Source organism: Trichoplusia ni, chromosome 3 (genome assembly GCF_003590095.1).
Source record: "Trichoplusia ni isolate ovarian cell line Hi5 chromosome 3, tn1, whole genome shotgun sequence".
Classification (NCBI taxonomy): domain Eukaryota; kingdom Metazoa; phylum Arthropoda; class Insecta; order Lepidoptera; family Noctuidae; genus Trichoplusia; species Trichoplusia ni.
In genome coordinates, this window is record NC_039480.1 from 4,456,493 (window position 1) to 4,478,242 (window position 21,750).

A 21,750-nucleotide genomic window follows, 5' to 3' on the forward strand; every position below is an offset into this window, starting at 1 on the left:
CTTTATTTAGATTTGTTTACACTTTTCGTATTTCTTTCGGTATTTAGGTTATTTTGTTTATCTTTGGATTTAAAAACAATGTCTTCTTCATATAGAATCTGTAGGTACCTAGATCTTCAGTATAATTAGATTAAAAGGAATTAAATTAAAAGGTTCTGCTTGATAAAAATTGTGTTGTTGCATTGTCTTACGATTTCTACAAACCACTTTTGTTTTTCATTCATATAATATATTTATTGAATAAATGGTAATCCTTAATCTGGTCAAAACGTTCTCTAGGTTCTAAAAAAAGGTTAACAATCTAACAATACAGAATTCAACTCCTAGTACAATCCACCCTAACTATTAAATAAGTAAATATTATTAATATTTATTTATTTTAGAGATACACTTGATTTTTTAGTATGTTTAGCTGCTTTACATTTGTTTTATTTGTCCTTTCATGTTTTTGTCGTGGTAACTGCAGTGCGGCACAGGTCACTACGATAAACCAACTATGCGACGTTTCGCGGATTCTATCCTAGCTTACATTTTTGTTTGAACCACGAATGCTTGTTCTGAGTCTGGGTATTTGACTTGTGTATGTGACTTGAATGTTTGTGAAATCCCCCGCGATGGAAGGGTGAAATTCCTCAAAGGTACAAAATTAAATAAAAATGTAATGTCACTCGGGTGTGGCCCGAAGACTATCATTTATAATGTTGTGAAATTAATAAAACTGTCCATTATTATAGCCCAATGGGGTTCATTTTTACAATTGCGCAATCACCAAACAAAATTTCCAACTCTATTCACCCAATATAATGAATAGAAACGTCACTAACGCCAAAAACTTACCTGTTTCCCGCCAACACGTCCCGTGACGTAATCGGGGCTGGTATCTATATACAGATAGTCTTCAAACCCGTCTGCCTCCTTAGCGCCAACCTCTCGTAATCGGGTACAAGTCTTCTTCTCTAAAATTCTATTTACTTCTGCGAGCCTCTCTCGGAGATCATCTAAGTCATCTGAAAGGAGAAGCATTTGTTAAAATGATGGGTAACTCACCAAAAAAATTATAAGTCACCAAAATTATGTTTTTTCTTTTTTTTGGGGATGGTCATAGCCATGGTCATGGCCTCCTCATTGGGAGGAAGCGGGTCAAACTCTTGCTAAATGAACTGTAAAAAAACAATAATTTAAAACGACGCAACTAGAGCCATCACCTTAACGTTTTGAATGTGCCTGGAAAACGGCCTACTTGAAATAGAAACTTTTGATTTTGATTTTGACTCCGTTTTAAATTATTGTTTTCTATCTATATGTAGTATCTATTTTTATGTCTACAATTCACCTAGACACAAAACAAATGATCGTGTTCATCACAAAAACATTTGTCCTGGGTAGGAATCGAACCCACGATCTCCGGTATAGCAGTCAGGGGCTCTAACCACTGGACCAACAGGCCAGTCCTAATCAGATGTGGTAGGAAGGATTTTAAGTTCTTACAAATGCCATTCAACGTGGCAATGTTGCCAGCTTTTTGGGCACACTCCCAGCCGGCAGCGATGCCGATGAATTTTTTGATGCATTATTTTAATTATTGTATTTTTATGTACTTATATTAAGTGTATATATGTCGATTGAAAATATCAAAAAAATTCTTTTTCTAAATGAACTATAGAAATACTTACATTCTTTGCTAGGCTTCAGCACGTATACGACCTGACCATCTGGCCATCGCCTCTCGTTATAGAACTCTTCGTTCAATTTGTTGAGTTTCACAATCTTCGGCAGCGAGCCGCGAGACCGCTTCCTATCTTTCATTTCTTTGGCTTTTTTCTTGTCTGACCTTGAAGAAGATTACTTTGTTATTTTATATCGCAAATACATAGTTTTTATAGATGAGTCCACGCACTATCTCGGACGCACATAGTTTCTATCCTGACCATACATCAAAGCAAGCACAAGCTAATCCTTTTCGAACTAGCATTTTGTTTTATATAAAATGACTCCCGCACTAAGGTATTTAATCCTTGTGTTGCGGGGATTTTAAAAACATTCAAGTTGACATCATCGTCCTAATCTTTTCCCAACTATGTCGGGGTCGGCTTCCAGTCTAACCGGATTCAGCTAAGTACCAGTGTTTTATGCCGCCTCTACACGCAGGCGAATGCATCTGCAGATGGCATCGGCGGACGCGTCCGCCGACGTGTTGAGGGGGTGATTTGCTCGTCTGTGGTAGGTATTTACAAGGAGCGACTGCCTATCTGACCTTAACCCAGTTGCAGGCAACACGATACCCGTTAGTTAGACTGGTTGTCAGACTTTCTAGTTGAAATAATATCTAAAAGAACTTACACTTTTTCCTCCGTCTGGTTTTCTTCAACGCTTAAGACTTGAGTTTCAATCGGTTTTTCCTTATGCCTCTGCTGTTTAATTTCAATCTCTGATTGTATTTCTTTCGCAGCCGGTCTCTCATCTACACTTTGATCAATCTCCAATCCTTCTGGTTCTTTGCTTTCTTTACTCTCTTTGCTTTCCTTGCTGTCCTTGCTGTCTTTACTGTCTTTACTGTCTTTGCTGTCTTTGCTGTCTTTGCTGTCTTTGCTCTCTTTGCTTTCTTTACTCTCTCTGCTTTCTTTGCTTTCTTTACTTTCCTTGCTTTCTTTGCTGTATTTGCTTTCTTTGCTCTCTTTGGATTTGTCAGTTTCGTCTTTATCTACTTTTTCATCGGAGCCTGAGTTTAAAATTTCATCTGCTTCGGGACGCTCGTGTCTCTTCTTCCCAGTATGTTGTGGTCCCATTATTTCTTTAGCTAATGCTTGCTGTTCCCTTTCATTGTCAGCTTCCATTTGTAATTCTTGTAGCTTCTCTCTCTCCCTCTCTCTCTGTCTTGCTGCTTCTATCTCTTGTTCTCTCTTGAGGAACGCGCTTTGCATCTGTTTTTCTTTATCGTTAAATGCACTTGTTCCATCCCATTCTGGTCGCGGGCTTTTTACCCTGAAGTTATAGAATATTTTAAAGTGTTGTAGGCATTTTCAACCGCTTAGACACAACGCCATCTACTCTCAAACTAAGCAAAGCTTGTATAGACCAGTAGGCCAGTCAACTAACAGTCATTTTTACTTCTCTTACAGACACCTTTTGCAACGACTAACTATATAGTCGTAATGCTTTTGTAGTGATGGCAGCACGGAGGTTTAATACAATGCCTAAATATAGATCTGTTTTGTACAAGTGTAGGATCGACAAGGCGTTTACTGGTCAAATATTTTTTTGATGCATGACACATTCATATATTCTACTAAGTCTTTCCTGTGTTTGTATGTTTGCTTACCTACATGTGGGATTATTATATACCCTTTACAGGTTGTTTATCAATTTGTTAAGTTGTAGTTATTATCAAAAGATGTTATTAGTGTGTAGGCCTTCAAATTCGTACATTTATACGGGGTGGGAAGGTTTCTCGAATAAGTTTTATTATTTTAAGAATATATAGGGTTAATTTTCAACGACCAGCCTTTTCTTGTCAAACGTGATCTTGTAGTAGATAGTATTCTACACATGTTTATCTATTCGCATTCACCTTGCAGTGGACGGATACTCGCTATTTGTAAATGTTCTTATATTTTATTAATATTATTTAAGGGGCGTTGGTAGGCCCCCATATAAAGTCTAGAGTGAATACGGAACTAGTTAGGTAAATAATTGTATCAGGTGGCGTAGGGGTTGAATCCTTTCTAATGCATTTTTAGCCTTTTCCGAACTATGTTGGGGTCGGCTTCTAGTCTAACCGTGTTCAGCTGAGTACCAGTGTTTTTACAAGGATACCTGGGCAACACGATACCCCTAAGTTAGACTGATTGTCAGACTTTTCAAGCTTCTGACTAGCTGTAACGACTGTCAAAGATGTAGGAATAACAGCCGCGATCCACAATATAACGTGCCTTCCGAAACACGGAGGGACTTGTTATGACAAAGATGGTCACCCATCTACGGACCAACCGCGTCAAGCGTAGCTTAACCTGTACTCGATTCACTTATGCGGTTAAAGCTTATTATAGCCACGAGCTCCTGCTGCATTTTTATAATAGGTTATGAATTTGACATTCTTATTCAATGTACAGGTTAAATTTTGAACGTTCAGCCAAATTTTGATCATATAATAAATAATAATAATAAATAAATGCGGACAACATCACATACATTGTTCTGAACCCAAAGTAAGTTGCTAAAGCACTTGTGTTATGGAATCCAGATACAACGAATGCACCACAAACACCCAGACCCGAGACAATGTAGAAAATATGAATTTTTACATTGACCCGACCGAGGATCGAACCCGGGACCTCAGAGCTAGCGACACCTTGAAACCGGTGCGTACGCCACTCGACCACGGAGGTCGTCAATCCAAACCAACCATCATCGTGGAAAAAATTAGCGTGTGCCAACACAGGTGCCCTCTCTCTTTCCCTAACTTTATAGTCAGCTTACCGCAACCCAGAAGCTGTTGGTATCTATTTTAAATATATTGACAAAACTCGGAAAGTCATTTCGTATGCTTAGAGATAAAATTCGAGTTAGTCTATTGAAATTTTGCATTTTTCGGCCTAACCCTGCGTTTTTTAGAGGAATCAATTTTATTTTTCTGTGTCAGCTTAAAGCTAAAACCAAGTTTAATTTTTTTTTCTCGAACTTCTGAACTAATGTATCACTCATAACTGTTTTCTTTAGTTCCACGACAAAAAAAGAGATGTCTTATAATTCTTATTACGCCGAGTATAGCTCACTGTCTTACTTTAAGGACCTTATCATAATAGTAGACGCGTGGCGAATACGTTACGCTTTCATCGCGTGTTCGTAGCACACTATCACCGTACAATAAACTCAGTAACAAAATGGATTCCGATGAGGAAGCACTCCTGTTGGCGTTATGACTTCGCAGACGACATGAAAACGAAATCATCGCCAAATTGTGAAGATTCATTATCAGAATCATTATAGTCGGTCACGATCATTATCGGACATTTTCTTTTGGGATTAGCCCGCCACATATGCCCGTCATTGCAACTCCTGTAAGCCAGAAGCTACAATGAAACCAACGAAAACCACCGAAACACTTAAGTTCGGTGTGTCCCAGAACTCCGAGATATCGGTCATTGTCCGAAGCGAATTAAAGCTAAAAGCGAAGCGAAGCGCAGCCGCTCCTAAACCACTAGTATGACAAGGCCCTAAGAATTAACTAAACCCCGGTTGCCTAATATTACGAATACGATACTGAAAAACCCCACATGTGTAATAAAAAAACAATTTCAGTTTTTAATGTTTATTTGAAACAAAATATATTTTTAAAATACATACAAGAACTGTCTTCTTAACGGTTAATTTCCTGTTGTTAAACATGTGGGGTTTTTCAGACACCATTATAGAAGCCACGACCTGAAAACCAAAAAATAATTAGACATCGATAGATGTCGCTGTAAATTAGGTTGGCTATGTTATCAGAGGTGACGAGATACAAAGTGGGAACGATGCACGCAAGAGAAGGAAAGAGAAAAAAGAAGAAACTTATCTGAGGATGGAAATATGATTTGACTTAAATAGTTGAGAAAACTTTGGAGATAGATTGGTGCGGGAGAGAAACGATAGGAACAGTTTGGAGGAGACCTTTGCCAAAGCTTATAGCCTATTTGCTTTCTCAGGCTCTGGTCTATCTGTGTGCCAAATTTTATGACAATAGGATCAATGGTTTTAAGGTGAAAGTGAGTTTCTTAGACATAGATTAGATTTGTTTTTTTTTTATCTTTTCCAAAGAATGTAATGGATCAATTTTGATCTCAGACAAAACTACACCGTTTGCTCTTTAACGCAAACTTTGCTTAGTTAGAGACTAGACTGGTATGAATATTGTGGATTATGAAAATTAGAAGAAGAAACACTTACTTATATCTTTTTTCTTGAAAGAATCTTCTGGTAGCATTCAAGGCAAGCGCTAAAGATCCATTCCCATTCTTGCCAGCTTTCAAACCCATATCTTCCTTTTTTACTTCTTTCTCTTTCTGCGGCTTAACCTTCTCTTTCAAAATCTTCTTTTCTTTGACCTTCTTTTCTTTAGCTTCTGCTGACTCTGTAGCTTCTCTTTTTCTTCTAGTTGAAGGTAGTGAAGCAGTTGTAGCAGTACTATTGTCAGTTGAAGTAGTATTAGGACTTAAACTCTCAGTGATACCAACTCTCCAAGATTTGTCATACGAATATTTGTTGCCCGATCCCTCGTGTCTCGTAGGTTGCTTGTAAACAGGACGATGCTGCGTCGAGTACCTCACTGGACCAAACTTCGTTGACTTAAAACTCTTTGGACAACGACTCTGATCAGGACCCCCGCACCATTTCTTCTGGCGTTGATACATAGCCATGGAATCAGAATTCTCACAGAAGACTACTAGATTTGATACAGCATCATCGATCATTGATTTCGCGTAATCCGCTATGATTTCTAGTATACCTAGTAAATCGGAGCTGTTGCCTCTGTTTTTCGGGCTTTCAAATTTTAAGTCGACTATTGTGGTGGCATTTGAGGATACGTTGCAATATTTTTCTCTTGCATGTTTTAATGCCAGAGCTGAAACTTTATAGACTTGTTCTATTATATCTTGTGCCTCTTCTTCAATGCCTAGAGCTTTTAAATTCTCTGTGATGTACGTTGTATCTACAATAGTTTCTCCTAAAGGTTCTGGTTCTGGTCCAGTTGGCACGGTAGGTGAGGTTGGTGGTGTGATATCCGGGTTCACCCTCAGACTACGAAGTTCTGAAGGGTGGATTTCCCGTTTTCGTCTCGCCACACCCGGGTATGACTGACAGAGTTCGATTTTTTCCTGACGGTCCCTGTTTCGGCATTCCGTACCGTAAACCATTTCGATTTTACGGATGTCGGTTGATGAGAGGCCGACACGGTTTTGTCTGACATTCGGGTTCTGAAAATTCAATTTGTGGAGTTAGGTCAATGGAGTTTAAAAATTTTATGGTCGAGAGAATTTCACATCTTATGTAAATGCATGTAAGAGCAAACATATACAATATTTTAAGCTTATTCTTCTTGGTGGTTTCTTAGATATTACGTGAATGTTAGACATTGAAATGAAACTACTTTTACGGATTTTATCGCGGTTTAATTTTTTGATTTTAGTTCCCGACGTTTCGACACCTTTGCAGGTATCATGGTCACGGGCAAATTAAACCGCGATAAAATCCGTAAAAGTAGTTTCATTTCTTATTCTTCTTCTCTGGCTCAAGCAGTCCAAACAAGAATTGGTTTTGTGCAGCGATAACCAAGCTAGCTCACCGCTGGCACATTTCGCCGTTTGTCAGTGGTTTATTTTTAATTATTCTAAGATAATTAAGAACGTAATTTAGATAGATTACATTCCTACGCTGGTATCGAACTAACAGCTCTTACAAGTGGCAAGATCACTACGAATTGATATGATAATTATTATCATCATCATCACCAGACTTTAATAATATATATAATATAATATATATATATCATGGGACAACTCACACACGGTTATCTGATCCCAAGCTAAGCAGAGCTTGTGTTATGGTAACCAGACAACTGATAAACTTACTTAAATATTTCTAAATACATACATATTATAGATAAATTACACCCAGACACCAGAACAAATGATCATGCTCATCACACAACATTTGTCCTGGGCGGGAATCGAACCCACGACCTCCGGTATAGCAGTCATTGTCACTAACCACTAGACCAACAGGCCCGTCAACGAGACAAGACTTTAATAATGCAGTCCTGGCCACAGGTCCCATTTTATTTCCTCTTTTTATTCTCCTCTGTCTCTTGGGCTTCACATCTATCTTTAAGTTATCTAAGTTTTAACTACCATTCTACCTTTATCACGTCTGTCATAATATTTACTGTAAATACCTATAATAATTACTTACTTTAATAATAATAGTTCTATGTCCATTTTTGCTGAATTCTCTTTCGCCAAAGTGCATTACGCTGTTAACATCGTACGGCATTGATCGCAGTGCCGGTGGAAGCACACTCTCCTTGGTAAATAAACCGATGGCACCTGTAGATTAACATTGGAGATACATAACTGTTTTAAAACCGTTCAATTGCAACTGGGACTTCGTAGTTCGTAACCGTCACAGACGATTGACGTGAAACTCTTTTGCTATTATACGAGATGGCTCTAACTTACAAATTAAAAAACAAACTTAGTATAAATAACTTACTTCTAACTTACTATAAATAAAAAAACGAAACTGTAACATATATGATATTAAAACGTAGGATCGGCTAGGAAGTCATCGATCGAATAATAACAATTTTTTTTTAAACGACTCCCTCACTAATCCTTGTGTCGCGGGGGGTTTACAAACATACAATTCACATGCACAAAGACACCCAGACTCAGAACAAGCATTCGTGGATCACACAAATGCTTGTCCTACGCGGGGATCGAACCCGCGACACGACGCGCACAGTGGGTTTGGCGTGGTGACCTCAACCACTCGGCTATCCGTGCAGTCAAATTTCACAACATTGTTCTTGCAGTAAAAATATCAATTTCTTTCGTCTCTAATATCTGGAGGTATTTTGTTAAAAATGTCCGGACCCATCCCAAAAATATTTATTTAAAAACCGGACGGTACAAAAACGAGACGCCATATTGCCGTTGCATTGTTGACCAGTTACCTCCCAGTCGCGCCTAAAGATGTTTTACGTCAAACATACAAGTCAAGTGCGAGTCGGAGTCGCAACATTTAAATTTAGGATTAATCAAATCAAACCTACTATAGGGATGATGACAATTTTTTTTTGCAGTGTCCGTCTTGTAGTTTTTTGTATAATAATTGATACGTATTTTTTAATTTGTCCCGCAAACATAAATTGACCAAATTACACTGAATGAAACTTACGCGTGACGTCATGATTGAGTATAAATTTTACTCTATCGTTACGTCACAAGCCCCCTCTCCTAAACTTTAAAGCAGGTAATCTTTGTCAATTCTAGTTTTTTCTGAAAAAGGAAAAAATACGTGTCTCATACTTTTCAATTAAATAACTGAGGGACTAATGAGATTTTTTCTTTTTATACCATGTCATCATCCCTATTGCCGCCGTATCACAGTTTTGAACCCCGCTTACGACAAGCATTTGTGTTATCAACGAATATTAATTTGTCCAGAGTCTTGTGCATATGACTGAAAAAATGTGAAACCCCCGTGACACTAGGACTTAAATCCACATCCATAGCAATAGAGTCATTTAAAAGAGTGACTTGATTACATTCGACGACTGTTGCTAGACAATTGACTTTATCTGTACATTTCTTATCCTTGCCTTATCATATTATTTTTAATCCAAGCAGGGCAATGTACGTTAATGTGCCCTTCTATACTTTGATAATTTTAATTATTGAGTTCATATAGATAAATACGTTACATTCCTTATGCATCCTAGTGCTATATATTATAAACGCGAAAGTTTGTATGTATGGATGTTTGTTCCTCTTTCACGCAAAATTCACGGAATGGATTTAGACGAAACTTGGTACACAGATAGTTTATAACCAGGATTGGACTGAACCATTTTTATCCAGATTATTTTTATTTATCATTTTCGATTAGTAGCGATTAGTAGTAAGAATTACTGTCAGATCTGGTCGCCATTTTGCTTTCTTAAATTGTCATTGTTTTGCGAAGCATTTTGCATTATGCCAATTTTTTTGCCCCTAAAAATGTATTTTATGAACTAAATTGGTATGATGTGTCAAATGTGTCTTGGAAATATATCAAAAAAGTTCTTTGTATTGTATTAAAGTCCGTTTTAGTATACTGGAACCAAGATTGGAAGACATTTGCATCGACATAAAAGTTATTTAAGTACATACGAGAACCGGTAAATAGGCAAGACTCACAAAATTACAAAAACAACAACATAATTAATAACATTTAATAACAACAGTAAAAAAAAACGCAATGCAGTAAAATTATCAAAAATATCATTAATAAATCACTTGCTTATCACATTAAGACCTTATGTATCTGACACAAAGTAACTATTGGGACGGCAGATGGCTCGCAGGGGGGTGCGCCGGCCGCCCCAGCTATATCCAAATGAGTATACTTAATATTCTTGGTTTCCAACCCTCCTACTTTGATAAGGAAGCCCGCAGCGAGCTGATGATGACGGCATTTAGCGTCCGTATCAACTTGTATAAGGTCATCGCCTCGGCATTTGCCAACATTTACAGAAAAATCTTCAGGACGTATTACTGAGTCCTCGAAGCCCTCAGCAACTTTGCCTCCAGTTGACTGCAGGTCTCTTGAATGACCCACAGCACTGAAATTATCTAAAGCAGCTGTGTAATTACCGTAACACAGTCTAGCATGTCCAGTCAAAGTGGCTATCGTGTAAATATGCGGGTTTAATTCAGTATCAGCGATTTCGCCCATTTTAAAAAGTGCATCGGCCATCGCAAATCTTCCTTCAGCGTCTGTGTTTGTAACTCTTACAGTTTTCCCACTACGCGAAATGAGTAATTCATCCGGCACGTACGAATCTTCACCGATGGAGTTTCGGCAGAGGCATAGAACACCAATTACCTTCAAATGTGGAGGTTTGAGGATTGCGCAAGCTTTGAGGAAGCCAGCTACAGCCGCGGCACCACACTTGTCGCGAGCCATACCTGCCATCTTACCCGAAATCTTTAAATCCGCACCACCAGTGTCATACGTCACTCCTTTGCCAACTAAAAGTAATGTACTCGTGACCCTTGCTAAATCCGAAGGTCGATATTCAATTTCAACGACCCTCGGTCTGTGTCTCTCAATTTGACTGGACGCTCTAGACACCGCTGCTAAAAGAGGATACTCCTTGTTGATAGTTTCCATGTCATCGATGACATTTAGAGTTATGTTACTGTCACCTTGAAACGTAGTTTTAACATACTCAGCGATGTTGTTAGGAGTCATTCGCTCTGGGTCAGAACCGGCGATGTCTCGAGTGAAAATTCTAGATTTTTCGATCGCGATCGCATTGCGGACTGTCCTTTCAAATTTCTCGCTCAATTGCTCTTCGGAATGAAGTCCGATCCTCAAGAAATTCTTCGTTGCATCTCTCTCTCTGATCTGTAGTGGCACGTACAAGGACTCCAATGCCCCAAGTATGCAGACCAGCTGACCAACTGGGAATCTTACAACATTTTGAACAACCAACAGCGGTTTCTTCGCTCCTGCATCGAGAGCTCGTTGCATCCCTTTGATAGCTGCATCTTTAACCACTCTTGCGTCATGATACGGCGTTATCTTTCCAGTTGGAGACAGCACAAGTCTTCCTCCAGAAACGTACTCACAATTCCAGACTGTAGCTGTCTTGTGAATGTGCTTATCGACTTTCGCAATATTATCGATAAAACTCCCGATATGCCTTGGCAAAGGTACATTCAAATCCTCCGGGTAGAGAATAAGGATCACAGCGTCATAATCAATTGATTGTATATTAGTTTCTATAAATACGTTATCGTATAACTTAAATTCGGTTGCAGACATGTTGTTGTTCGCACTGTATAAGTCACACTGGGACGAAGCGACGGTGTTATCTCTATAATTATTTATTTGTCAACTTTTATCTTTGACGATTTATTATGATTACTTTATCATTGTAATTAACGTATTGTATAATTTTATTGTTGAAATGTTTATTTTATATTGTTATGACGTTGTTTGATAGTAATGCATTGTTTTATTCGAATCATTTACTTATGGGTAAAATAAATAAACCACTTTATGTGACAAAGGTTCTGAACATAGTAATGTCACACAGAAAACGAATATAAAACTTCTAATGTATTGGATGAACATTCCTTGTCGACATGTGACGTGACTTTGACTTGTCAGTACATTGCACTGAAGCGATTCGTCAGACTTAGCGTTCGGCGCATAAAATGCAATTTATTTTCGTTCATAATCAAAAATTTACCTAAAAATTTAACGTCCGTTTCATGACAGTCGTAATTTTTGATGCTATATTTAGCACTGGTAACACAGTATTGTTTAAAAATACGTCTAAAAAGAATTTAGGCTTATGTACAGGAAACTTTGATACAAACATGATTGACTGCGCGGATAGCCGCAGAGTGGTTACCACGCCAAACCCACATGTCGCAGATCCCCGCTTAGGACTAGCGTGTGATCCACGAATGCTCGCCCTGAGTCTGTGTGTCTTTGATAATATGTGATTTACGAAGAATTAAATCGCTAAGTTTGGGACTCATTATTTTTATGCCCTAGAACTAATTTGCAAAACAGCGTTTGCTGAGGCAGCTAGTCTATTATATCAAAGTCTCGTGACGAGACGGTACGACGCATTCACATAGTTTTTTTTGTGCATTGTGCACAATCGTTTTTCTTTCAATCCCCTTGATGTCATTTGGCATAAAAAGGTTTTCATATATTTTGTTACTTTACATACGACAGTTCTATAAATAATAATAATTTGTTTTAATGGTGCCGTGTAAAGGCAAGTTTAATTGCCTCGTAATACTTACTGGGTTCGATATTCTCGATCATAACATCGATATAGACATCTCGGCTCATTCGATTGTGCTCGAAGGGGAATCCTAGAGCTCTCATGACATACATGTCGATTTGAGGAGACTGGAGACAATCGTATCCAATATGAACAAACTGTAAGACAAACGAGAAAAAAGAAGTAAGTAAATAGATTCAAAAAATCCAAAAACCCTCGTTTTCAAATGTCACTTCATTAAAATTTCATCAAAATCAGTTCAGCAGTTTTTATAGTTGTAAATTGCATTGTCATCGGGTTTGAAGCTACCGTGAAAATTTCAGCCTGCTAGCTATCGGGAAGTGCCTCAAAATTGAGTTGCAAAAATCTAACCGGAACTATAGAAAAACAAGAAAGTGAGTGTATAAAAACGTGGGAATATTGAAAAAGTCTTTAAAGTTAAAAACAATAGCCATCCATCTTTATATTATAAACGCGAAAGTTTGTATTTATGGATGTGTGTTACTCTTTCACGTAAAAACCACTGAACGGATTTAGACGAAACTTGGTACACCGATAGTTCATAACCAGGATTAACACATAGGAAAAGCATTTTTTTATCGCAAATATCCCCGTGGGATCATTTTCGAGTTATAGCAAGCGGGCCCTTGGGACAGCTAGTACATCATAATAAATTTTCACTGCCCATAAGTTTTTAAAAGCTCAACAGATCTTTATCAAACATGTTGAAGAACACTCGCACATAATTATTCACCTTTAATTTAAAACAAATTGAATTGAAACCGCTTAATCTGTTCGTGAGCTATGATGCCACAGACAGACATACACGTCAAACTTATAACACTGCTCTTTTCGTCGGGGCCACGAGTTAGGCAAAAGTTTTTTAAGACGAAACGTGTATCCAATTTATTTTGGAAATCCGTCTGACAGAATACTTGTCATTTTTGTACATTAGGTATGGATTCCAATTGGAGGAGCTCGTGGCTAAGTTATAACCGCCGAAGTGAAACGATCACAGGTTAAGCTATGCTTGACGCGGTTGGTCCGTAGATGGGTGACCATCTTTGTCATAACGAGTTCCTCCGTGTTTCGGAAGGCACGTTAAATTGTGGGTCCCGGCTGTTATTCTTACATCTTGGACAGTCGTTACAGGTACTCAGAAGCTTGAAAACTCTGACAACCAGTCTAACCAAGGGGTATCGTGTCGCCCAGGTAATTGGGTTGAGGAGGTCAGATAGGCAGTCGCTCCTTGTAAAACACTGGTACTTAGCTGAAACTGGTTAGACTGGTAGCCGACCCCAACATAGTTGGGAAAAGGCTAGGCCAATGAGGTATGGATTCCAATTAATTAATTAATAAATACATAATTACCTATTAATACCTATTTTTTATTGAAATCGATCTTAGTTATAATACTTACATGTGGTGTGAAAATTGAATGTCCCTGTGTTTCAATTTTACATCGTCGTACGCCATCCGGATTGACGAATACCATAACATGTTGATTATTTGTGGGCGCGGCCATTACTGGCGCGAATTTCAAACATGTCTTAAACGCAAACAGGGATAGTGACGTCATAATCGCCATTGCTTGTTCGTGATCTGTGGAACATACATTATTATTAAGGACTATATTATTGGACTAGCTGTTGCCCGCGACTTCGTCCGCGTGGTTAGAATTTTTGAACCGAAGCCCTCGAAGATGAATAATTTTCCCTGTTTTTTCCACTTTTTCCATTGTATCTTCGCTCCTATTAGTCGCAACGTGATGGTATATCCTAAAACCTTCCTCGATGAATGGTCTATTCAACACAGAAAGAATTTTTCAATTTTTTCAATAGCGCGTTCAAACAAACAAGCAAACTCTTCAGCTTTATATATTAGTATAGATGACGATGGCTTGCAATTGAAGTGGCCTAAGGCCAGGGTTGCTATACCGCTTTTTATAATAGCCAATGAATGGAAATAGGATTAAAATGACATTACTCGAATTCTCCTAAGCATTTTTCCTACACAATATTTGGAAATTCAGTACGGATCGGAACACTCAAAGTCAATACAATGAATTTCCAATTATTTATTTTGGCAAAACCCTTAAAAGAATAGGAATAGTGTCAAATTTAATCCAAATGCAATTCATTCATTGGCATTTCCAAATTGGGGCCCAGACGTGGACAAATATGGGCTGATGATGATGATGTTGACTGGCCTGTTGGTCTAGTGGTTATCAAAATCAAAATTCATTTATTCAAATTAGGCTACTAAGTAGCACTTTTTGAAGGTCATTTACATTGGACAGCACCCAGTTTCGCCCACCCTTTACCGCTTCCTAAGTGCTTTTGCTGTGAGAGAAGAAACGGCGCAACAAACTCCCCAGCAGCACGCTGTCATTCCGTTTACAAAAAATATTATAATTGTACAGAACAATAAAAAAAATAGGTTAGTGGCCCTGACTGCTATACTGGAGGTCGTAGGTTCGATTCCCACCCAGGACGAATGTTTGTGTGATGAGTACGATCATTTGTTCTGTGTCTGGGTGTAATTTATCTATATTATGTATGTGTTTAGAAATATATAAGTATATTTATCAGTTGTCTAGTACTCATAACACAAGCTCTGCTTAATTTGAGACTAGATGGCGTTGTGTGAATGTTATCCAATATTATATTATTATATATTATGATGTTACTCTCTCATAGTCCATGAAAGAGTTCCAGTGAATGTCGTGAATTCTAAAGCATTTCTGTAACGAGTGGTTGAGATCACCTCATCAAACCCACTGAGCGCGACGTATCGCGTCTTATCCCCGCGTAGGACCAGTATTTAATTTTGCATGATCCACATTTGCTTGTTCTGAGTCTGGGTGTCATGTGCATGTGACTTGAATGTTTGTGAAAACCCGCTCGATATAAGGATTAAATTCCTTAGAGTGGGAGTCCTTTTGTAAATAAAAAAAAATGATTCGAATCCGAACTTCACTCTGTAGATTTCAAGATTGAATATGGGTTGTGTATACTTAGTTGTCAACTAATACTTACCAAAATGGTCGGGATTTATGAAGAAAGGTACCGTAGCATTTGGCCAAAACATAAACATTTTCGTTGTGATAACTGAAATATGAATAATTGTTAATAAGATACCGATTTAAACTGATCGCGCGAAGCCAATAAATACCTACGCGTGAGTAAAGCGTTACAAAATCATAAAAATATTAAATGTTGGTAAATAAAAACATTTTTAGATTTAAATAATGTCTATCGCTTAAGATGATGTAGATAAAAATGGCCGTTTTCATTCGCCATTTTGAAATTCTCGACTGAGGGATGACGTGTTTTCGATGTTACGACTACTCATTTTTAACCGACTTCAAAAAAATGAGGAGGTTATCAATTCGACTGTATTTTTTCTATTACTTTTTGAATGAAGCGATTATTATTTATTGCACTAAATTGCGCTGTTGCGCGTGGTTTCGTCCGCGTGATTAAGAATATATATAAGTTAGGATTTTGTGTAATTGGCATAGTTTAAGAGGGCCCGATCTAAGCTTCTCCCCGAACATAACAATTTCATAACTATTCTGTTCCTATTAATTATAGCGTGATGTTAAATGTCCTATAGCTATAGCCTTTCTCTATAAACGGGCTATTTAGCACTGGAAGAGTTATTCAAAACGGACTTGTAGTTTCTGAGATTAGCGCGTTTAAACAAACAATATTTTGAGTTTAATGTTATTAGTGAATTAAACTACCTAGTCGTACATCGTAGAAAAGTATCAACTGTTAGTTTCATTTAATTTTAATTGAATTGCAATGGATTGATTCAATACACTTTCAAGTAGAAAAGCACTGCTCAATTTTGTTTGGTGAACTCTTAACACTGAGATAGTTTTACAAAAAAATATTTTTTTTTACCTTGTGTTCCTAAAAATTCTTCTATACAATAACATTTTGTATATAAATAACTAAATATAAAAATATATTTTAAATAAAACATGGCGCTAACGCCGTGTTATAGCAAGAAGTATATTTTTTAATCTAATTTAAATTTTATCGCATTTTTATTGTGAAATGTTACTGAAGCAAATAAAAATATAATTCGGTTGTTTCGAACTAGTTTTTTAACTGCGAGTTTTCTTGTTAGATAGTAACTAGAAAGCCCGCCGTCCAACACTGAACAAAAATACCTTTTTATGTCTGAAAAATATAGTGAAAGAAATTGGTCACGTTCTACCGTCACTAAGAGTTCCGTACAAGTAGGGTAAAGAAAAACAAGTTTAGAAAAATAATTGGTTTTTCATATAATTTTTGACGGCACCAAACGAAACTTGACGTTGATTTTCAATTTCGTTATTTGTTTTTATTACGGCAACTTTAATCTTCTTCAACAATTTCAACTGTTTAGCTATAACGGTTAAAAACAATTTGTGTTTTTTTATGAAAATATTAAGTAATTGCGACAAACTAAGTCCCAACTTCGCCTTGGTTATACAAAAGCATTTGTTTTAACCCAAGTTGTGTAATCTTATGACTTTTTTTACCCAAAGGAAATCCTCATGGACTTCCTTCGCCCCGGGGAAGGCAGAGGGGTGTGCTGGACTCCTACCGGCTAAACCACTGGAATGCTTCCCCGTTCCCTTTCCCCGGTCCGGCGAAGCGGGAACGCTTTCGCAAAGTACCGCGAAAGTGTAATCTTATGTCCTACGGCAACCGTAATGTCAGGCCTGCGAGGGGTGGCTAGGGCTCCCAGTCACTCGATCAGCTGACAGGCCAAGAAGGAGAGGGGCGCATCGTTCTGTGCATCCGTTCTCATGAATAGTGAGAGATGGGCGCTTCACACCCATTCTTCGAAGGGCAGTTTACAGGGCTAGGACGTGCCACTTGCAGAGCATACGCGAGCGATCCCGTGGCTCACATTCAGGGGACCGAATGAGATGAATACCTACCACAACAATCATCGGCCTAGCCTTTTCCCTACTATGTTGGGGTCGGCTACCAGTCTAACCGGTTTCAGCTGAGTACCTGTGTTTTACAAGGAGCGACTGCCTATCTGACCTCCTCAACCCAGTTACCTGGGAAACACGGTACCCCTTGGTTAGACTGGTTGTCAGGCTTTTCAAGCTTCTGACTACCTTGTAACGACTGTCAAAGATTTAGGAATAACAGCCGGAACCCACTATTTAACGAGCTTTCTGAAAAACGGAGGAACTAGTTATGACAAAGATGGTCACCCATCTACGGACCAACCGCGACAAGCATAGCTTAACCTGTCATCGATTCACTTATAAATGCGGTTATAGCTTAGCCACGAGCTCCATAATGAATACCACAACAAATGGACAGGGAAAGCTATAAGCCGGACCGTTATAATAATACCTACCAGCCTATTATAATATGTCTCATTGCTGGACACAGGCCTCTACCCAAAAAATGTTCAGTTATTTGCGCGTTAAGTGTAACAAACACACAAGTTTCGTCTTTGTTATATTAATATGATGTTTATGTTTTCCTTTTTTAGGTATGTGGCTATGCCATGCATTATACCTGTACTCGATATGTATTTCGGTGGTTCCGTATGTAAAGGGTAAAATCTGAGTCTTGTCTAAGGCACCGCTGTCTATCCGTCCTTCTGTCACCCAGATTGCATCTCAAGAACCGCGATAGCATAAAAAATATCGTGGTTTAGCAACGCTGCGGGTTTTTTTCAGAACAGAAATTGAAAGTTGTAAATTTCAGAACAGAATTTTAGCTTGATACCACTTTCAATATACAGAAATAAGTAATACAAAGAAGTAAAAACTGGTTTGTTCAAGTTTAGAATTCGATTCTACTCTGTTTCTGGTTTTGAGGTGGTAGGTACTATGGACCTAAATCAAGATCGAGTGGTATTATCATCATTAGCTGTCGATCAGGCGTTGGAACTTGTGCCACTGCACGAATGACAGCCGGTGTCAGATCCCAGAATACCAACTGCCTAACTGATAACCCAATCTTAGGTTGAAAAAGAACACGGATATCCAGCTGCGTCCATTCCTTATAGCCTGAAACTATCCTACAATTGGGTAGACTATAGCTGGTTGAATAATATTTAAACATATCTATACTAATGTATAAAGCTGAAGAGTTTGTTTGTTTGTTTGAACGTGCTAATCTCAGGAACTGGTCCAAATTGAAAAAATCTTTTTGTGTTGAATAGACCATTCATCGAGGAAGGCTTAAGGCTATAAACCATCACGCTGCGACTAAAAGGAGCGAAGATACAATGGAAAATGTGAAAAAAAACAGGGCAGGTAGGCAGATATAAATCATAACTTATATCTTCTACCCACGGGGACGAAGTCGCGAGCAACAGCTAGTCTTCAATAAAATCTTTCAATAAAATAATGATATCTTGCGAATTGCTCGTTCACTACTTTGCTGCGACAGAATACTTACTAAACCAAAATATACGTGCAACTCATTTGACGTCTGAATATTCTTACTGGCTCTTTAGACTCTAGTAGAGTAAACAGGCGGAACAACAGCAACCGTTTAACGGTAAAAGTACAAATTAACAAAATTATGATGAAAAAAGTACAATAGCTACAAATAGCTCGCTACCTAAAACAACTGCTCGAAAAACCAAAATATCTAAGAAACAAAAAAGCAATGCAAATAAAACAGCCTTACCTGTAACATCGTCTCCTAAACATTCACGACAATCTACAACAGCTACTTGTTCCCGCTCAATAAAGCAAGGAGTCGTTGACACATGCGCTCAGAATATTACAAACACCGTTACTTCTTGTTATTCAGGCGGAAAAAAAGAAGTAAAAAATAGTGAGATTAAGAAACGAAATAAAATATGTATTATAAGTAAAAACAGAATAAATAAAATACGCTCAATAGCGGAGAAAATACTTAATAATAACTCTGAATATGAAATATGTCACTATTTGAAGCCATATTGTGGAATAAAAAATATGATCTGTGAATTAGAAGATAAATTGAAGGAATTTACAGCATACGATTATTGTGTTATTTTAATTGGAGGAACTGATTTTGAAAAGAGCCAGAATTATTCTTCGTTAGTAGAAAATATCCCACCAAAAACATTAAATGTAAAAAAATGCCAAGTCTCTCGATGCAGTCTTTCCATCGTAAAAAGTTTTGAGATCTCATAGAAGCCAAGTCCTATTCAAAATATTTTGTAGTTATAAATCAACATTTAGTAATTGTATCAATAGTAGTGACTTGGCAATGAGCACAAATTAAAAGCTGCTTGATGCCTGGAATTATGTGCAAATGTTACTGACGAGACCAGTGATCAGATTATTTGTTATGTGTGAATCATGATGGTCACTACCGACTACATGCTCCTATACAATAATTAAGAATACCTTACGGGCCATCGCTTTATGAAAGTAAATGAATCGAGAGTACACTAAGACTGACTGCCGTTGCCGAAATTCGGTTGGGACGACACGGATAAACCAAAAGAAAATTAATTTTGTGATATTAATGTTTACGCATGCGGTGTGTGTAACTTTCAACTCCTACAAATATGCCGTTTTATTTGTTTCTTCTTGTGCTCATTGCCAAGTCACTATAATTATAATATAAAGAAAACTATTGATACAATTACTAAATGTTGATTTATAACTACAAAATATTTTGAATAGGACTTGGCTTCTATGAGATCTCAAAACTTTTTACGATGGAAAGACTGCATCGAGAGACTTGGCATTTTTTTACATTTAATGTTTTTGGTGGGATCTCATTTATTTTTTGTAAGTGTATTTCTTTCTTTTTTTTTAGGTGTCATAATTTCTAGGACTTCAGCTACTGCTTTGCTTAGAACCCATTCTCTATCTCTATCTCTTTTGTTTCTTCTCTGAGACTTCGTTACTTCTAATGTAAACAAGCTTAAACTTATATATATATGCATATATATATCTACTAACTTACAAACTATAGCTAAACTAAACTAAATAACACGTAAAGTTCTCCGAATATCAATTATCACTACAATATTTTTTAGTTTCGAAATGGTTTTTCATAGACAGGTGGCGCTATCAAATGAAAATTATCGAATTATTCTGAAGTACTACTTAGACTGCGCTTTGTAACGAAACCATAGCGCGATTCAGACACGTACAACGCCATCTATCGAGCGCGCATACAATATTTATCGCAATACAATGGAGTTTTAGCTTTATTAATTTAATGAATTATGAATTTTATGTATTAATTTGTATTAATGATAGTCTGTGTATTACATTTATATTATTCTTTTCTATTCTATGTATGTATTCATCCAATTGAATAGGTACTTAAACAACGAACAAAGTTAACAATGCAGTCAAAATCCATACATAATGTTCTTGCCAAACCGCAAATATAAAATTGTTTTCTATGGCATATTATTTTTTAATGTTTTTATAATTTTTCCTTTATATGTGGCTAAGGACCTATCTTGGTGCAAAATTTGAAGTTTCTAAGTCTGCTAGAAGTACCTTAGATTTTTGATGATCTGTCAGTGAGTCAGTGAGTCAGTGAGTGACAAAATGGTGTAACTTTGATCGACCGTAACTCCTAAACCATTAATTCAATTGGCATGTAATTTCGAACTTAAGCTTGTTCTAATGCCTACTATTATTCCCCGAAAAGCTAAACTCCTAGCTTTGTCCACGTCGAAGATACAGGGGGGGCGAAACAGCCGCGAATCGATGAAGATGGTACGGCCGTGCCCGTTTTGCTCGAGACTTGGCAGGGGCACTGCCGTGCCCTCAGATAAGAAAGAATCTAGAAAGAATAAAACATACAAACTTAATAATATGTGTTCCAACTTACAAGCTCTCATACTTTTCGTCTATGTATAATTGTCGCGTCGAGACGTTTAATCATCTCCTCTGCACTGACATAAACAACATACGGATATGCGTATTACGTTGATTCGAATCAAAATTTGACATGCGATTATAACATGTTCAGTCGAACTACTAGATCAGTCAATAATTACGGCATGCAAACAGTCTTTAAAGACATCGCAAGGAACATTCCTAGCACAGAGGCAACTACAGAATCTAAACAGACGATACACGCGACCAAAATAAATCAAGAAATTAAGACCCAGTTTTTTCTTTAATAAGTACATAAACATCCTCCACCAAAACATTGGCCTTCTAAATAAGTCTGACGAGCTCACCGTCTGTCTCAAAGAACTAC

The 21,750-nt window shown here is 37.6% G+C and overlaps 2 protein-coding genes across 2 annotated transcripts; both read right to left on the minus strand.

Moving 5' to 3' along the window:
* Positions 1 to 482: 482 nt before the first annotated feature.
* Positions 483 to 16,486, minus strand: LOC113508966. The gene is made up of 9 exons (XM_026892182.1): positions 16,459 to 16,486; positions 15,586 to 15,657; positions 13,968 to 14,149; positions 12,567 to 12,705; positions 7,948 to 8,081; positions 5,926 to 6,953; positions 2,341 to 2,982; positions 1,674 to 1,831; positions 483 to 1,007 (listed from the first exon to the last, which is right to left on the minus strand). Exons 2-9 carry the CDS (start codon positions 15,641 to 15,643, stop codon positions 820 to 822), a joined length of 2,529 nt encoding a protein of 842 aa, XP_026747983.1. The 5' UTR covers positions 15,644 to 15,657; positions 16,459 to 16,486; the 3' UTR covers positions 483 to 819.
* LOC113508984 (putative aminopeptidase W07G4.4) lies at positions 9,995 to 11,608 on the minus strand. Its single transcript, XM_026892213.1, has one exon. The coding sequence runs from the start codon at positions 11,566 to 11,568 to the stop codon at positions 10,042 to 10,044; it is 1,527 nt and encodes a 508-aa protein (XP_026748014.1). The 5' UTR covers positions 11,569 to 11,608; the 3' UTR covers positions 9,995 to 10,041.
* Positions 16,487 to 21,750: the final 5,264 nt, after the last annotated feature.